This window comes from Xyrauchen texanus, chromosome 30 (assembly GCF_025860055.1).
Source record: "Xyrauchen texanus isolate HMW12.3.18 chromosome 30, RBS_HiC_50CHRs, whole genome shotgun sequence".
Lineage (NCBI taxonomy): Eukaryota > Metazoa > Chordata > Actinopteri > Cypriniformes > Catostomidae > Xyrauchen > Xyrauchen texanus.
In genome coordinates this window covers 28,667,938-28,688,368 of record NC_068305.1, presented here as the reverse complement: position 1 = coordinate 28,688,368, position 20,431 = coordinate 28,667,938, and the positions used below count along the sequence as shown (strand labels likewise).

General features: G+C 37.9%; 1 protein-coding gene across 1 annotated transcript; it reads right to left on the bottom strand.

Moving 5' to 3' along the window:
- Nucleotides 1-293: 293 nt before the first annotated feature.
- Nucleotides 294-18,877, bottom strand: LOC127623862 (osteopetrosis-associated transmembrane protein 1-like). Its single transcript, XM_052098434.1, has 6 exons — nucleotides 18,399-18,877; nucleotides 17,397-17,511; nucleotides 5,806-5,900; nucleotides 5,583-5,693; nucleotides 3,146-3,311; nucleotides 294-2,149 (listed from the first exon to the last, which is right to left on the bottom strand). The coding sequence occupies exons 1-6, from the start codon at nucleotides 18,789-18,791 to the stop codon at nucleotides 2,094-2,096; spliced, it is 936 nt and encodes a 311-aa protein (XP_051954394.1). The 5' UTR covers nucleotides 18,792-18,877; the 3' UTR covers nucleotides 294-2,093.
- Between the last annotated feature and the right edge of the window lie 1,554 nt (nucleotides 18,878-20,431).

Here is a 20,431-nt window from a genome sequence, read left to right as displayed (position 1 = left end):
ATGCATTAACTAACATGACTACATTTATCTTTATTGTAAATTGTTACAAATAAAAAAAAAAAATTCTACTAAACCTATTTCTAGCAAAACAGCAAATACTCCCCCCACCCCACACACTTAACAAAGACTTATGTTCACAGTCAATTCCTATTAAAGCTCCTTGTGGGTAGATTATGGGGAATGGAAACAGGCCAGAGGGTGAATTATAAGGGGACAGAATGGTTTGAAATTGCATATTCTCAACTCTTTTTAATGAAATTATTAAAGTCAATAAAACACCAAGTAGCTTTAGAATTAGTATGTCATTTTATTAATAATAAAATCACAGCATTAAAAAAGTACAATCAGACTTTTGAGAAGTGTGAAAGTTCTTCTGAAGGAGCACAAACAGATAGCAAAATAATATAATTTAAGAAGTCGATGATATTCATCATGACAGAAATGTAAAATGGCTAAAATGTAATGGCAACTTCCAAAAGAGTTCCTTAACTCTACTGAAGACCTTGGTTTGGTGGATTTCTAAGCCCCTGTTGAGTTTCAGGCGAAGAGGGATATTTCATAATAGGCTCATTGCTTAAGGTCCAAAGTCACTGCTCTGATTCTTGCTGAGGCAAAACGTGATGAGGGATAATCTCATATCCCCCACCAGTTTCCCCTCATCCTCTCTAAGGTTCTTGTCAGGTAAAGTAGAGCTTGGGTCATGCGCCTCAAAGGTATTTCGGCTTTTCTTTCAGTTCCTCCAACACGTGGCCTTAAAATTACCCTACTCACAACAATTTCCAGTCAGGTCAGGAGTAATGACTTTCACCACCGCTTAACGGATACAGCATTTCAGCGACGAAAGCTGTCATTCTTGATACACGTTGCATTCTTGAGCCAATATGAAAAGGCTATTTTTCCCACATCTTCCTGCATGATCATATGATTGAACAAATCAAGTGAAATGCGCTTAACGGCCAGTGTTATAGGCAATGGCTTGGCTCCATAAGACCAAAAAGCCAAGGCAGCTTAAGCGGATGTGTTGTTACGATTATTTGGCCAAGTAACTTTATCCTACATTTAGATTAGCTGCTAATGATGGGGGAAACGGGCTCTTTGCAATCCAAGGTAAGTCCATACAACCCTGAAAACAACGAGCCTGTCAATCGCACCAAGGAAATGATTAAGTTAAGTTAAATAACATATTTTAATAGAGAGGTATGAGGAAGCTTTGGGTAGAAAATGATATCAAAGGTGTTGTCCTACTTTGCTGTACATATTAAACTGAACAGATCTTAAGAATAAACATACTGGATTCAGAGTCGAATTACTGCAAGTTACTAAAATTACACTTTATATAATACTTTCAGAAATGGCCAAAATCTTGGCTGAGCAAATAAAAGATTTTTCTGATTCAACACTATAATTTATACTTACATTTTCCTTGTCTAACTCTCTTAGAATAATTGGCCAGACTATGTTAACTCCATTTATATAATGAAAACAACTACCTAAAACCTGTTAACGTTTTCATTTTCACTTAATTTGTATTTTTTTCCTTTGCTTTTCTCCTCTACTAAATGCATACACCACTAACCTTGAATCAAGTATTTGTTACCAGATTTTTATCTAATGTCCATGGAGTGCTTTCAGAAGTGGTACCATTGCCATGTTGTGCATTCGGTTTTAATTCACTGTTTCCTAGCAAAATAGAGAATTTAAAATGTAACATGCTCTCTTAGTGCAGTAAAAAGGCAGCATAACCAGTCTCATGTAAAAGTTAAACCTCCCTGAATCTTTAATTCATTAAAAACAACAATATAATACAAACATCCTTCATAATATTGATTATTATAAATCCTCACTGGAAAAACAGCTCTTTTTTAACACATCAGTGAAAAATTGCCTATTAGCATATTCAAATGAATTGTGCAAATCTTATAGTGCAAAACAATCCTACTTGAATAGAATGCTAGAATGTGATCGCAGCAGTGGGGCAGCATTGTAAAATCTTTGATCCAGGATGTCCTTGGAGTTCAAGAAAAACACCCCACCCATCCATGCAGAAAGTGCCTTAAGATTCAGTCAGTGCCCCCAATTTCCATCTTCCCCACTCAGCTGAATTTGTCCTGGATATTCATTAGGCTGCTGCTGGACTTGGCTCTCTTGGCTGTGGATCAGGATAATGGAATAGATTAAATCAGTTGTCAGGGGATATAACAGAATATCCAATGCATAGCTCAATGCAGAGACTTCACTCAGAGCATTAAGAGCACAGTTTGTTTACTATACTCTTTAAAGAATGCAAAAATTAGTAGTACCATTGATCTGAGGCTGCTTGGTTAAGGACTGTCTGAAAGTGATTGAACAAGAAGCCTCTAGCAGTAAGGATCAAATACAGTTTGTGAGTAGGAACCAGTGTCAGTGTTTTTCATTGAGGGGCATTATCTGCACCTGAAGTTGTTTTTTCCAAGGACATTTGTTACCTTTATGAGGCCATTTTTTTTTCTAACAACAAACATATACAGGGCCATTTCATTGTAAATAATTAAATGTAATACATTTATTAAAATAAATTCTCAATTTTAGGAGGCTGTTATAGGCTGTTATCTATTAAAGTACCTATTAAAATACATATAAATAAATTACTATATCATTTTAAATATAAATACCTTTTAAAATGTATATATAAAAATAAACTCTGACTCATTTTATGCAATAAAGTGCATAATAGAATGTTAAAGGGAAAGTTAACCCAAAAGTGAAAATTCAATAATATACTCATCAAGTTACAAACTTGTAAGACTTTCCCTCTATGGTGGACACAAAAGGAGATGTTAGGCAGAATGGAAGTCTCAGTCTCCATCTTGTTTTGTTATCCGCGGATGAAAGTGCATCAAGTGTTTGGAACTACATGAGTTAAGTTCAATTTAGGAATTAATTACGGAAAATGGAATCATAATTTCCATTTTGCCCTGTTAATTTCTGGCTCTGGTGGGAACAATTTGTTCAAACGTACAGATAGCAAACACAAAGTATACAGCTATTTCCCAACTATTCAGAGGTCCCTCATTACTCTGCTGCAAAATTAACAAAGTATGATACCTCTGCCCTTTTCCTACAACCTTCTGCAGAGACAACTGGGATGGCTAGGTGTGTCACTCACGGTGTATGAGCTTGCGTTTCTTTTGTTCTGAGTGCAGGAAGCTGCTTAAGTAGAAGATGATGGGAAGGAAGAGCATGAAGCAGGACACCGCAATGACAGGCACGGTCTCTTCACGAGGGAATGAGCAACCAAAGTTTTTACTCCATAACTGCCTTGTCGTGTTCATCTGAGGAATACACAAGGTGATGATTAGGATGTTTCTGATAGTTTTGTTGTTATGAACCATTACTCTCCCTCTGTCCTGCTTTTCATTGCATTACGTCTTCTATGAAGGCTTATCTATTTCCATCTGTTTAGACAGTTTGTACAGGTGTAGAGGGCACCATTTTAAGGTTCTCTAAAACCTATGAGTCGTAATTATTAGCTAATAGGACTGGGTAAAAATATAGATTTTCTGATGCATCATGATCTTCATTTAAATTCTTAAATCCTAAGATCGATCTTTTACTCTATGCGCAACCCTCCACTACAATGAGTAGAAATCATCTGACCATCTAAATACTTCTGAATTCAACTATTTTTGTACTTCAAGGTGCTGTGTGAAATCAAATTAATTTAACACCTTATTTCTATAGGCCTAAATATATATTTTTCATGTGTAAAACACATTACTGATTTGGGACTGTTCTTCTATAGAGAAAATGTTTGTTTCCTACAGATTGACAGATATCATTTCATTTTAACAGACTTGATTGCATCACTCTACTCTCAACTCTCCACCAATAGCTGGTGTGTGGTGAGCGTACTGGTGCCCTATGGCTGCTGTCGCATCATCAGGTGGAAGCTGCACACTGGTGGTGGTTGAGGAGTGTCCCATGTTCACTGTGTAAAGCACCGAGTGTAGCGTCAGAAATATATAATATATATATATAAATAATTATAATTTTTTTTTTTTGAGTGACCTCTACATATTGGTATTGCAAAACCACCATTTTTTTTAATACATTTTATTTTACTTGGTCCTAGCTCCTTGGAACAAAAACTGATCTCTAGAGCACATTACAAGGTACATATACTGTACATATATAAACATTTTGCTACTCTTGTTCCTTAGACTTTGACCTTAAGTCAACAGTCTTGATGCATTGATCAAGATTGCTGAAAGTTCCACTTTTAGGATCAGTTTATAATGGGAAGGGTTCAAAAAAATTCGAAAAAAAGTTTAAGGGGTATATAGGTAAGTGTAGGTTCCACTTGTGCCACCAAGATGCGAGAAGAATAGCTGAGATGCTATTCTTCTCACCGCAATTGTACAGAGTGGTTATCTGACTGTCAGTTCGAAACAGTCTGGCCATTCTCTGTTAACCTCTCTCATCAACAAGGCATTTCCATCCACAGAACTGCCGCTCACTGGATGTTTTTTGTTTTTGACACCATTCTGAGTAAATTCTAGAGACTGTTGTGCATGAAAATACCAGGAGATCAGCAGTTACAGAAATACTCAAACCAGCCCATCTGGCACCAACAATGTGATTATCTAATAAGCGAATCGTGTGGCTGCAGTGCATAAAATCATGCAGCTACAGGTCAGGAGTTTCAGTTAATGTTCACATCAACCATCGGAATGGCGGAAAATGTGATCTCTGTGATTTGGATTGTGGCACGACTGTTGGAGCCAGATGGGCTGGTTTGAGTATTTCTGTAACTGCTGATCTCCTGGGATTTTCATTCTCGCAACACATACGTGAAACCAGTCTTCATTCTCCCTGCAATCATCTGTGTTTCACATTTGAAGCATATTTAGCGCTTATAAAGTGCAAAAGAAAGATGAATTTCATAAAATTTGCTTCGGCGGCTTCCAAAATTTTTTTCAATGCAGGGAAAACCCTGAAAAGCGACATAACTGAAATACACCCATATGAATAGACATCGAAAGGAAATCGGAATTGAATCGAGAGCTTGTGAAATCGGTAAATCTGTATTAATGCCCAGCTATATTGGCTAATAACTCTTACAGCTGAAGTGAGTCATTTCTGCGCCACCGAATGGAATTGTAAAAATAAACATAGTTTTCAAACAACATTCCGAATACGCCACCCTTCTACTGTTCATCAACCAAACAGATAGTCCCTCCCCCAATTCACAAGCAAAATGGTCATTGTTGTTGAGGAATTTTCATAGCGCTACAAAAACAGTCTTACTTACGAATGGCTTACTTATGGTTGTCTCCGCATGTAAAATTGGCATTGGAGAAAATATTTTAAGACCAAAAAAAGTTACACACTCCAGCTTTATAGTACAGATAGCATTCGTTATGATAAGCATTTTAGTTGATGCATGTTCTTGCAAATATCTGGCCTAAAATGGGAAAGCATTTTTGTTATTCATTTAAAAAAAAAAAAAAACTATTCAAACATTAAATAAAAATTACTATATTCGTGCTTCATTCATGAGCAATAGAAGGGTTGTGTATGTTAGTGCACACAAAGAGACTTACTGCATCCTCTATATCAATGCAGAGTGTTTGGTTTTTCGCCATGCTTCCATAAAGCTCGTTCAAACTTCTGTATGAGTCCTTACAGTCTTTGCACAATTCAGAGTGGTTGCCCTGTTTAAAAACATTGAAAATGAAGTATACTTTTATACTCAACTGTCGAATGATTTCAATATAATTAACTGAGCAGAGCTTGTATGTTTCTATACGAGTCGCTTAATGTTACCTGATATTTCTCAAAGCAGGTCAGTGACTTATTCAGATTAATCATGAAGTAGATGGTATCATTGGACAGAGTCTGTTGATCTCCACTTAGGCATTCTAATGAGAAAAAAAAATAAAATATTACAACCATTCTCAAAATAACCATAATGTCGAATTAATCAAATTAAATGAAAAAGCCATGATGTTACAGGATGACAAATTTCTTTGTCATTACTTGACATCTGTTTTGCATTCATGAGTGAATGAGAGAAACTTGTTCATAAAACCATATCATATCTCTTCAGAAGACTTGGAATATGATGAATGAGTCATGATGCATGGACTATTTTTATGGTACATTTGCATTCTTTTTGAAGCTTGAAAGTGGATCCCTATCCAGTGCCATTGTATTGACAAGATGAACTGGGATGTTCATTTTAATTCTCTTTTTGTGTTCTGCAGAAGAAAGTGAAACAGATGACATGAAGAATGGATGTCATGGAATGACATGAAGGTTAGTAAATGTTGAGAGAAGTTTCCTTTTTGGATGAACTCTGGACATTATACACAGTAGCACCATCTTTTTTTTTTTTTACAGTAATGACAATGAGGCCGAGGCATAGCCTTAGTCTCTTCAATGGGCTGTACCGTGTTGTGGATCACTCTGCTGACGAAACACTGAAAAATAAACAAATTTCCCAAAAATTTCAGCAGACCAAAAAACTCTATGAAGCTTTATTCAGCTTTACACAGCGCATGCCACTGGAGACTGCAAGTCTATCCCTCACATCCTCATTTTCATTCATCAAAAATCTAATATAAGTTAAATAAGGTCCATTCCTTTAAGACTGAAAGTGAAAGGTAACAGTCTAAGTAGAAATAGATCACCCAAAAATGTAAACTCTAAATGAAAAATCATTTACTCATCCTCAGGCTCAATTTCATGCTATATGAATAAATATGCATTTTATTCAACAAATATTCATATTTACTAGCCAGAGATTGAGTTGTGTAGTGGCGAAGAAGAACTTAAGCGCAGTGATCCTTTTACTGAATAAGAAGCTGGCGAATAAGAAGTTGGAAACAGTCTTGTCTTTTACTGCTTGTTGCATCTCGTGAGTGCACACCCTGATGGAAATGTACCTTGTTTGACTGGAGTTTGTGATCACGCTGTCACCATCGCTTTATTTCAGCCATGAAATGGCATTGACACTGCATTTAAGTCAAGTCTAATTTAGGTTCCTTGAACGATTCATACAAAATTCTCCATTTTACAGCATGGCTACAGACCAGTAACCTGTTGTTAAAATCGAGAGGTTGTAGATTTGAACCTGTATATGTTAGTGCATACAAAAAGACTTACTGCATCCTGTATATCAATGCAGAGTGTTTGGTTTTTCTCCATGCTTCCATAGAGCTCATTCAAACTTTTGTATGTGTCTTTACAGTCTTAACACAATTCAGAGTGGTTCCCCTGTTTAAAAACATAGAAAAGTGGCGGACGTTGAAAAACGGATCGATTATCTGGAGTCATCAGAAAGGGAATTAGCTGCTAATATGATAGTGACCAAGGCGGATTTGGAGCACATCTGGGAAAAGTTGCAAGATATGGAGAATAGTAAACGGCAGAATAACGTAAGAATAGTTGGAATTCCTCAGGGAGCAGAGGGTCAGAATATGGTGGAATTCCTGGAAGGGCCCTTACCTAGTCTGCTCAACATAACAGGCCATAAGCTGGAAATCGAGCAAGCTCACAGAGTTCCGGCTCAGTGATCTGCTGAGGGAGACAGGCCCCGATCAATTCTGGCCAAATTTCGGAGATCATCCGATAAAGATCTTGTGTTATGTGAGGCAAGGAGTAAAGGAAGGCTTTCTTAGAAGAACCACAACATTTTCTTTTTCCCAGACTTTGCAATTTCGTCAAGAGAGAAACGTGGTCAATTCAAGGAATGCAAGAAACTCTTTGTAACAGTATAAGGATGGTCAAGGAGGAGACGGGAAGCGGCTGAACAGTCAAAGTAATATTTAATGTAAACTTAAACAAAAAGACACAAAACACAAATGCACACGCGGCAGCTGCGTGTGGATCCCTCTCTCCTGAACTGCCACATTCGGCTGCCATTATTCTCCTCCTTGTCACACTCTTACTTCACCGGAAGGTCGCTTTTGCACTGATGTTCCCGGCCAAATTGAGAATAGATGCTAAGGATGGCCGCAAAATATTTACATGTCCCCAGCAAGCCATGTCATTCATAAAGTCAATGGCGTAAGTTATTTTGCCATACTAAAAGTGCAGCAGAGTGGCCTGAATCACTGAACATTCACTTGACCATCCGAGGAAACTGGGCGCCTTTTTGGTTTCTTTTTGTGCTGGTTCCACCTAGCGGCTGGAGTTTGTTTTGTGCAATAGCACTCATTAGGGATAGTGTTGTGGATGAACCTGCACATTCTTTGTGCTTATGCCTCCTATTGGTTGGAGTTTGTTTTGTGGAGTATTTCTTGCAGGACATTAGAGTAATTGGTTAATTTGTTGCACTCACGTAGCAGTTGAATGGGCCGTCTCACTGAACTTTCGTTTGACTGCCTGACGAAACAGAACAGCTTTTTTTTTTTTTTGTGCTGTTCCGCTAGCTGGAGCTTGTTTTGTGGAGGAACACACCTTTGGGACAATTATGTGGACGAATCTACACGTTCCGTGTTTTTATTCCGCCTATTGGCTGGACATTGTTTAATAGATTATCTTCTGTTCTTTTATTCTGTCTCACAAAATTTGTATATAAACACTAGACTTGAGCAATCTGATGGCAAAGGTTTCACAGGGGCTCTCGTAGGCGTATGTGGACTGTTTGCATTTAGAGGGATGGACACCGGTTGGCGCTGTCGTGTGTGGGGATAATGCGCACGTTTTTCTTTTTTCTGTTTGTTTGGTTTGTGGGAAGTTTGAGGTTTTTATTGTTGCACTAATGCTGGAATGAGATATTTATCATTTTCTTTTTGACACACAAGTTTTACTAATATGTCAAATGTTAATATGAGTGGATTGTCTCTCTACATGGAATGTGAATGGGTTGGGGCACCCCATAAAAAGGAAGGTAATTTCATTTCTTAAACGAAAGAAATATGATATGGAGTTTCTTCATGAAATGCATCTTTCCCCGCAGGAAGCTGAAAAGATATGGGATGGACATTTTTTCTTTAGTGCTGGCTCAAGTAAGAGCAGGGGAGTTACTACATTGATAAGCATCTACAATTCAAATGTCTCAAACATACTAAAGATAAATTAGGAAGAGTCATTATTGTTTTAGCAGAAATTCAGGGGCAAAGGTTGATTTTGGCTAATATTTACGCAGCTAACACTGATGATCAGGGCTTTTTTATAAATCTTGAAGGGATGTTGCAAGCCACTGGCACCCCTCATTTTATGATATTGGGAGGAGACTTTTATCTATTGATGGACTCAGTCCTCGTTCTTAGTGAAGCAAAAGTGTGTAAGTTCCCTATAGCAACACTGACGCTTCACAGGATGAGTAAAAATCTTGGTCTTACATATATTTGGAGACTTTTGAACCCATCTGGTAGGGTCTACGCATTATTTTTCCACCAGTCCATAAGATTTATTCTAAAATATAATTGTTATATATATATATATATATATATATATATATATATATATATATATATATATATATATATTTAAGTCCCTAATTTCATTTGTTGATTGCTCAGTTGGAAACATCTTATTCTCAGATCATGCCCTGGTGAGTTTAGAAATGTTGACACATACAGAGAAAAATAAATCATATAGTTGGCACTTTAATGTATCCCTTTTGAAAAATTCCAACAAATGTTAAAGGCTGAAATAAATGTTTATATGGAGATCAACTGGTCCTCAGTATCCTCTGTGGGCGTGGCTTGGAAGACACTTAAGGAGGTTCTTAGGAGTCAGATCATATGTTATTTCTCATTCACCAAAAAATCCAAAGCACGAGAACTCGTTGAGTTGGAAGAGAATATTAAAAGTGCCGAGGCAGAGCTGAAGCACCGAATGTCATCTGATGGCCTCAGAGAAGTGACCCGATTGAAATACAGATATAAAACTATTTTGTCACGAAGGTGGAGTTTGGCTATTCAGAGCAAGACAGTCATACTTTGAGTCAGGGGACAAGAAGGGAAGCTTTTGGCTAGATACATAAAGCAGTGTGAGTCTTTTCAACCATTCCCTCAGTGAAATCTGCTGGTGGTAAAATATTTACCTCGGCCATTGATAATAATAATGCTTTTAAAGAATTCTATCTTGATCTCTATAGTTCCATGTCTTTGTCTACTGATGAAGATATTAGAAACTTTGTGGAACCATTAGAAATCCCTAAACTGACAACTGAGCCAAAAAATTATCTTGATTCTGAGATAAACTTGGAAGATCTTTGCGAGGTAATTAAGGCTTTGCCTACAGGCAAGGCTCCGGTGCCAGATGGCTTTGCCACCGGATTTTTCAGATCTTAATACTATAGAATTGGATCCACTTTTGTTAGAGGTTTATCCGGAATCATTAAAGAATGGAAAACTTCCGCCAACCATGACACAAGCTCGGATCAGTCTGATTCTTAAAAAGGACAAAGATCCAAGCGAGTGTAAGAGTTACCATTCAATTTCCCTGATCCAGCTAGACGTAAAAATATTGTCAGAAATTCTGGCTAACCGGTTAAGTTATGACATCTCTTATACATAAAGATCAGGTGGGATTTATTTGGGGCTGTAGCTCTTCTGATAACATCATGTTGTCAGTGGCGAATCTCACTTGATCCCGAAAGGTGTTTAATATGGTAGAATGGGATTATCTTTTTTTAGATTTTGGAAATATACGCGTTTGGGAATACTTTTATTGGAAGAATTAAGTTACTTTACAGACACCCGGTAGTGGCAGTACAAAAAAAAAATATTAATTTCTGATTATTTTACTCTGGATAAGGCCACCTGGCAGGGATGCCCTCATTCCCCATTATTGTTCTGGCTTGCTCTGGAACCATTATCAGCCATGATAAGAAAGTAAGATGATTTTCCAGGGGTGTTTGCAGGAGGTATGGCTCATAAGCTTTTGCTCTACGTAGATGATATTTTATTATTTGTCTTTGACCCTACTAGATCTATGCTTTGCTTCCACAGAATTATTAATTCCTTTTCTAAATTCTCAGGATAAAGTCAATTGGTCTAAATCCAAAGCTTTGGCTCTGACAGTGTATTGCCCAGTTCATTTTAAGTTAAGTTTTTCGAGCAATTTGGGCAGGTGGGCTTCATTACATTTATCTATGATTGGTAAGGTTAATGTTATTAAAATGTATTGTATTTCAAAATTCAACTACCTGCTACAATCTCTCTGTGATGAGGAGGAGGGTGGGGCTGGGCTGTGAGGGCGCACAGCCAGCCCCCAATCGGGCTAATCAGCCGAGGAGAGGGATAAAGCAGAGCCGGATGCTGCAGTTCGGCAGAGAGAGAGACACACGCAGCTGCCGTATGTGCGTTTTTGTTTGTGTCTTCTTGTTTAAGTTTTCATTAATATGTTACTTTGATGCATCATCCAGTTCCCGCCTTCTCCTTGCCCATTTAAAAACCGTTACATTGGTTCTGAAACCCGGGAAGGAGGAGGGATGCACCATCGTGGAGCCCAAAGGAGCAACCGCGGCGGTCCGCCGGGGGATGGAGTCGCCGCTGCCAGCCGCCTGGATGTGGAGGGACAGCCGCCATCCGCGAGGGGAGGAGGGGCTCGCTGCCGGCCATCTGGAGCGGTGGAGCCACTGCCAGGGGCGGAGGAGCTCGCTACCGGCTGCCAGAACGCGGAGGGGCATTCCATCTAACAGGGGTTGGAGGACTTGCTGCTGTCCACCCAGGGAGGAGTGGCAGTCGTCCGCCAGATGGTGGAGGAGTGGTCGAGGACCAGGTGACGGCGTGACTGGGAACCAGCGAGTAATTTTTTTCTCTTGCTCTCACTGTCGCTGTGCCTTGCCCTTTCCCTCTGCTCTTTTCCTTCCCCTTGTCTCCCTCTCAGGTCTCGAAAGGCAGGGTAATTTCTGGGGGAATGTACGTCATTCACTAATAGTGCTAATTAGACGTGGAGCGATAAAGCCGAGCTGGATGTGGCAGTACGGCAGAGAGAGAGAGCCACAAGCAGCTGCCATGTGTTTATGTTTGTCTTTTTGTTTACGTTTTCATTAAAATAATACTTTGATGCTTTGTCCAGTTCCCACCGCCTCCTTTCCCATTTTAAACCCTGTCACACTTTCCCTGTAGATGTCCCCTCTCTTGTTTCAAGCAATCCAGATTCAGAATCAGCTTTATTGCCAAGTATGCTTACACATACAAGGAATTTGTCTCGGTGACAGGAGCTTCCAGTGCACAACAATACAAAAACAGCAGCAAGACATAGATAAAAAAATTACAATTATATAAAATAATTATACACATATGTACATACACATACACACACACACACACACACTTATATGGATACACACATACATAGTGCAATTCTAATACAAATCTGTTATCTGTTATGTACAGTGAAAAATACAAATCTGTTATGTACAGCGCAAATTCTTTTTTAAATAGGAATAAAATGGCAGAAATGGCGAAAGAGAAGAGGTAGATGTGTTGGATAAATATAAAAAGACTAAACTGTGTATTGCACATAATTATTCTCAATGGGGCAATTTTAACTGTTCATGAGATGGATAGCTTGTGGGAAAAAATACTGTTCCTGTGCCTGACGGTTCTGGTGCTCATAGCTCTGAAGCGTCAGCCAGAAGGCAACAGTTAAAAAAGGTAATGACTGGGTGAGTGGGGTCCAGATTGATTTTTCCAGCCTTTTTCCCTCACTCTGGAAGTGTATAGTTCTTGAAGGGGGGGGCAGGAGGCAACCAATAATCCTCTCAGCAAAAAACTTGATAGCAAAACAAATTCCTTCATGTGGAATGGTAAGCATACTTCAATAAGTTACATAGACCGATTGACAAAGGTGGGCTAGGCCTACCCAAGATTTATTTTTATTATTATGCATTTGATCTCAGACATTTGGCTCTTTTAACCTCTTGGAGGTTAATATGCTCGGTGACCCATATGAGAGTGGAATGTTGAAATCCTTTGAAAATTTTGTTCAACATTTTGGATCCACAAATCTACTCTGTACTATTTTTGGGAGTAGCACACAGCCCCCTAAAGCGGCAGATACTCTAGTGGTGATTACTGCTTTTGGAAAAGTTCATGAGGCATCAGTGTATTACTTCCTGCTCTGGGGTCTGGGGGACAGAGTTTTAACTTCTATAAAGTGATTATGGGAGAAAGAATTAAACTTAGCATTGGAGGAGGGAGTGTGGGCTAAGATTCAAAAAATGCATCTGTCTCTAGAGATGCAAGGTTGTGCCTTATGCAATTTAAGATTTTACATAGATTCCAAGAATTTATATAAGAGCCAAGAATTTTGGTTGAAGGTTCAGAGTGTTGTGTATGACGTGTTGGGCACTCGGGTTTCGTTTAGCTCTAGACTCTGTATTTTAGGCGATGGGGCGGTCAACAAAATAGGGGATAAACACATAAAAAATGTGGTTCTGGCCAGTGTTATGAGGGGATGGAAGTCGGCTGGAGCGCACTCATTTCAGGAGAGGGGCATGGAGATGGGGATGTTGGCTGCTTTCGAGGAGGTGTCATATAGAAGGCTAGGGATCTGGTATTCATTTGATGGAAATGAGGCAGTTATTTTGAGTTTTTGGGGGACTCTTGGGGTGGGGCTGTGGAGACAGAGGCATATTTTTAGATGTGTATGATTATAATATTATTTATTTTGTTCTTATTATTAAACATTTTTGTGTGTGTACTTCAGTATGAACACAGGGATGTTCGTTGAGGGTCAGGGTGGGGTTGGTGATTGTGGAGGGGTAGTAGAGGGAGTTAAATATTTATTCAGTGTATATATGTTTTGTTTGTATTTGTCAACTATTTGAATAAATAAAAAATGTTAATAGGAAAAAAAATGAATATGAAATTTCAACAGCTTCTATAATTATGACATCATGTATATATAGATAGAATGTGAAATTTGTACATTTGCACACAAGCTAAAATGTGATTAATGGATCAAAAGCGAAATATGAAAATAAAATGTACAATCTTGCATACTATATTGCATTAAATCATATTTTTGAAAACTATTCCTTCTCTGTTTTCTTAACATCTTATCTAGTTTTCAGTTGCATTATGCTTACATGTTGTCAAAAGTCTGGGGAGTCAGAACACAAATTTTATAGCAAATGGTGATTCTTTCTCAAACGTGTCTGTAGAGAGTTGGCATGAGATCCTTTCTTCTGCGGAACACAAATGAAGATTTTTAGAAGAATATCTCAGCTTTGTTGGTTTTCCTCACAATGCAAGTGAATGGTGGCTAGAATTTTTAAATCTCCAAAAGCAAATAAAGGCAGCATTAAAGTAATCCATATCACTCCAGCGGTATAATCCATGGTTACAGAAGCGACATATGAGATGTGTGGATGAGAAAAAGATAAATATTTACGGTAAGTCCTTTTTTTCCATGCATATTGCCTCCAAATGGGCAGGGAGAATTTATAGTAAAAAGGACATAAACATTGATCTTTTTCTCACCCACAATTATCATATCACTTCTGTAGACATGGATTTAACCACTAGAACAGTTATTCAATAGGTGGACTCCGGTCCTGATCCGGACCAAACGACCGTGATCTAAATCTTTGTGCTAGTTATCCGACACCTGGCTAAGTGATTTTGTAAGCATATGCATTTTCAAGAGCATCCAGCGCTACGCGCTTATTCCTGCTCTCCATGCATTGCCTCTCTCCCTGCTATAGACATGAGATGCACCATAAAGCCTGATTTACATTATGTAGTTGCAGGTTATTTATTTCAGCAGAAACCCTGCTACAGATACTGCCATCTTTTGCTTAAACGCCCAGTAGAAAACGAAAATGAAGCAAAGTGAAACAACCTTCATCTGTCTGAAATGTGAATTTGAAAGTTCAGCTAAACAAGGTCTGTGTCAAGATGCTTTTTCTGTCTAAATTTAGCTTCATTGATAAGTATGTTTTGAGCCTTTTTTATAATAAAAATCTAATTTTTGTTCTAATTTTGTGAAAATAAATCATATGTTATCATGGCATGGATGGCAACAAAAGTCTATTTACACTTCAAGCAAACAGTATTTTAATGCTTCACTGTCATGTAAATTTTTGTTTGTTAGTACACTGGCAGCCAAACGTTTGGAATAATGTACACATTTTGCTCTTATGGAAAGAAATTGGTACTTTTCTTCACCAAAGTGGCATTCAACTGATCACAATGTATAGTCAGGACATTAATAACATGAAAATTTACTATTACAATTTGAAAAAAAATTCAAAGAATTCTCATCAAAAAATCCTCCATGTGCAGCAAAGAAAGATTTCTTTTTTTTTCTCATTCTAGCTGTCAGTTTGTCCAGATACCCAGGAGACATTTCACAGCACACTTCCTGTAGCAATTCAGGCTTGTCGGGCACTCACGCTGTCTAGCTGAACCACAAAAGCTCAATGAGGTTAAGATCCATAACACTATTTTCTGTTGTCAAATGTCTGAGTTTCAAACCCTTTCTTTTTGATTTTCCATTTCAAAAGTGGCTTTTTCTTTGCAATTCTTCCCATAAGGCCTGCACCCCTTAGTCTTCTCTTTACTGTTGTACATGAAATTGGTGTTGAGCTGGTAGAATTCAATGAAGCTGTCAGTTGAGGACATGTAAGGTGTCTATTTCTCAAACTAGGGACTCTGATGTACTTATCCTCTTGTTTAGTTGTACATCTGGCCTTCCACATCACTTTCTGTCCTTGTTAGAGCCAGTTGCCCTTTGTCTTTGAAGACTGTAGTGTACATCTTGGTATGAAATCTTCTTTTTTGGGCAATTTCAAGCTGATGCCTTCATTCCTCAAAACAATGATTGACTGAAAAGTTTCTTTTTTGCATTTTGTTTACCTAATATTGACCTTAAGACATGCCAGTCTATTGCATACTGTAGCAAATCAAAATCAAACACAAAGACAATGTTAAGCTTAATTTAACAAACCAAATATCTTTCAGCTGTGTTTGATATAATGGCAAGTGATTTTCTATTACCAAATTAGCATGATTATTCAAGGATAAGGTATTGGAGTGATGGCTGCTAGAAATGGGGCCTGTTTAGATTTGAGCAATATAATTTTTTTCAAATAGTAATGGTGCTGCTTTTTACATCAGTAATGTCCCGACTATACTTTGTGATCAGTTGAATGCCACTTTGGTGAATTAAAGTACCAATTTCTTTCCGAAACAGCAAAATCTGTAAATTATTCCAAACATTTGCCGCCAGTGTAGAGTCTCAATTAAAGTAAAATATAAAAATGGTCAATTCAGACTTTTACATTTTTATACATTTTCTTTCATGGGACAACCCTGAACCGACATACAGTAGTTTTATCCTTAAAAAGTCCTCTTATATCCCATACACATACTATATATTCTGAATGTAAAAATATTTAAACAGAAACTGGACTGCTGTCATTCAGCTTCAAACTAACTGTTGATATTATCTTTTAATATTCATATCCAAGTGCTCAGCAAGGAAAAATGTTGACTACCACCCCTGGAGTCGCGAGGTTGAATCCAGGTCATGCTGAGTGACTCCAGCCAGGTCTCATATGCATCCAAACTGGCCCGGTTGCTAGGGAGGGTAGAGTCACATGGGGTAACCTCCTCGTGGTCGCTATTATGTGGTTCTCGGTGGGGCGAGCGGTGAGTTGTGTTTGGATGCCGTGGAGAATAGCGTGAAGCCTCCACACGCGCAATGTCTCTGCAGTAACGCACGCAACAAGCCACGTGATAAAATGCGCAGATTGACGGTCTCAGATGCGGAGGCAACTAAGATTCGTCCTCTGACATCCAGATTGAGGCGAGTCACTACGCCACCACGAGGACTTAGAGCGCATTTGGCATTCCAAATTGCGGAGAAAAGGGGAGAACAGAAATTCCTATCCAAGTGCCCTCAACTATTGAAGTATTGATAAATATATTTTAATCCTTTTATCGAAGATCCCTCAGACCCCCTTTACTTTGGCTGTCTCTGGGCCCCAAAGTCCTCATTCCTGCCCAGTTTTGACTTTTTAGGATTTATTTTTTATTTCTTTACAAAGAAGGCTGCTGTTGCAAACTATTCAAAAATATATATAATATAAATTCATAGCCACATGACTACTGACACCATGAAAACTATGCATTATCCAGACCTTTGCTGGGAAGGAAATGTTGAGACCGGACCTCTTTGAACTTTAATTTAATACCTCTGCACTAGTCTTATGGATTAGTTTTATGCTTCATTTATGTGCTTTTTGGAGCTTCAAAATGTTGGTACCCATTCTCTTGCATTGTGAAGACCTACAGAGCTGAAATATTCTTCTAAAAAACTTTGTATTCAGCAGAAGAAAGTCATACACATCTGGGATGGCATTAGGGAAATAAAATTATTAGAGAATTTTTGGTCTCAATGAAACAGCACAATGCCAGTGTTTTATGCTGTGTCATTTTACTTACGTTTGCATCCTGCTGATGTCCAAATCTCATCTAATTTACTGTAAAGGGTATAGAGAAGCATCAGCCTATCAGAACGCATCAAGCTGTCATGGCAACTGACATTTCCAGGGCCCAGCTAAGGAAACAACACATAATCAGATGGAAATTATTTTCAAATTAATTAATCAATTACTGATTAATTTACAGTAATACGGAAAGAAACAAATACATTAAGCAAAAGTCTTAGGCTAATTATATTTTTCACAAAATCTTGTCTTAAAATAGTTATTTTGTACAGTATATAGGTTATACCGTTATATGAAATATCAATTTTAGATTTCAACATTGCCTTTGCAAATAGAATTGAAGAACAACAAGGAATTCTGCAACAGATTATATGGCCCCCCAAGAGCCCGGATCTCATCATCATTGCATCAGTCTGGCATTACATGAAGAGACAGAAGCAATTGAGACAGCCTAAATATATAGAAGAACTGTGGCAAGTTATCCAAGAAGCTTGGAACATCCTATCTGCCAACAACAAAGAAAGACTGTTTCCTGGTGTACCTAGGAGAATTGTTGCTGTTTTGCAGGCAAAGGTTGTCACACCAAATAATGATTTAGCTTTTTTATGTTTACTGGACTTTGTATGATACCAATTGATAAATGAGAACTATTTATAGCATTATTTTAGAAGACATCCTGACTATGCAATATTATTCGCAAGTCCCTAATTTTTTTGCACAGTACAACATATCTACAAAGATAAAACCTACGTGCTATGTAGTGTCATGACATAAAAGCTTTCTATAACTGCACTTCATTTATTTAAAATAACCTTGAACGTGCTTTAAGCTCACTAAAACACTCCAGATTCGTCTGAGCCAGGCCTGTTGATATAGACAGACCACACACAATCACGAGACATGAGTGCATGTGACCAGCCGTGTGGACATTCTGCCAAACAACCTTTAAATGATAGAAGAACATCTATAGACCCGAAACTGAACAGCCAGCACTTACTTCGTCAGATGATATATTTGTATATATTTCCTCCAGACTGTTGAAGCCAATATAACAGTTCTGACAGATTTTGACGGGTCTTGCATTAGTCACCAGACAGTTCGTATAAGTCACGTAGCGTTCACCAAAGATGTGGAGCCGTTCAATGCAATGTTCGTTAACCTCCAAGTTCTCTGGATAGTTAGATGAAAGACTGAGAGAGTAGAAGAATCCCAAACGGTTTGCTTGGAAAACCGGTGGCATCGGAATGACTGGAGATGGAAGCTTTAGTGCACCTTCACCACCACTCGTCTCCGGTGGGTAAACAGAGCACTTAACAAATGTTATTTGCACAGTAGCCCATCCTGAAAATAGACATGATACTATAAATGCAAATTTCGTACAAATACCCATTTCTTGTTTTGTTTTTTAATCACAAATACAATACGCTTTTGCCTTTCCAGACTCTGCACAGCTTCTTGTTTTCTTTTTTTTTCCCCTACGTCTCGGTCACATGGCTAGAGTAATCTCGCGATGGACGGGATTTAAACTCACAGGCGCGCCAATGCTGTCCAGATTTATGCGTCTAATCAAGCAAAGCTGGGTGCTTAAACCCAATTTCACCCCATTCCTGACAGTTTATTTGTATTGTTTTTATTTGATCAAATGGAAATCGCATATCATGTTTGTGTAATGCCGTTTTGTTTATTTTAATTGTATTCTTTTTCTGTTTCTTTTATTGTGTTTATGTTGATATAATGTGTAATGTTTTAAATATATATATATATATATATATATATATATATATATATATATATATATATATATATATATATATATATATATATATATTATTAATATAAAAAGGAGAAGAGAGAGTGTATGGGCCTATATATATGGGCGTTTGGGAATACATTTTTACTGTTAATAAATTTTTTATTGTTGGCCAAATAAAAATTAAATAGACTCAAATTTATTTTTCTTACAACTGGTAATTACAAGGGTATCATTCTATAAATGTAGTTTTATGAGCAAGGGTCTAGAGGGGGTTTCAAATCATTAAAAAAAACATACTAAACGATCTTTGCTTTTGTTTTTTGAAAATGTAAAAGTTTTGAAATGCTGAAAGTTTTTTTTGTGAGGGTTAGGTTTAGGGGTATAGGGTTAGGGGATTGAATCTATAGTTCGTACATAAAATCATTATGTCTATGGAGAGTCCTCATAAAGATAGCTGCACTAACGAATGAGTGCGTGCGTGTGTGTGTAGACAGTGGTTTGATAACAAAAAGAGTAGCATCTTCTCTTTTCTCATCACGCAGCTCCGGTTTTTGACACCGTATTCAGTTTGAATTTTCGAATGTGTGAGGGCGTGCGGCCAAAAAAAATAAATAATTACGGAGTGAAGGTAAACGATCTGGGCTCCGATTCTGATTGTGTTAATTGTCGCAAACACTCGAATCAAGCCACTGCAGTCAATGGTCTTTAATGTGAAATTAGTGCCTCTTGATAACTTGCAGTCCGCAGCAATTCTGCAGTCATGAGAGCCTAATGGAAATGGGAGACTCAGAATGCCTTGCATTAAGGGCTATTCTGCACGAGCTGATGTGATGTCTGAGGGTAAATTCGCAGGTTTTATGTCGTGGATTGTGGCATTAGCTCGCCGCTACTAGTATAGCAGCTATGTTACTGTGATAGCCTTAAATTGGATGATCCAAGTCATACCCCTCCTCCAGCAGCTGATTTCAAGGGTTTACAAGCAGAGTTTAGTAGGCCATTCAAAATGTTTGGTTATTGTGACACCAGGCACAGAAGTATATTATTGGTTAAAAAAAAAAAAAAAAAAAAAAGGCCTTTATTTTTAGCACTGGAAAAATAAATAAAATAGAAAAATAAAAAAAAAGACAAATAAGGTTATTGATCAGAGTCAAACTATTCAGGTTTCACACAGGTAGGCGTACAATTACTGAGCGCATTAAGGCTTCATTTGAATGCACAACAGAGACAGGTAATTGAGCGAGGACAAAAATCACTAATTAGCCGGTGTACGTGAAGAA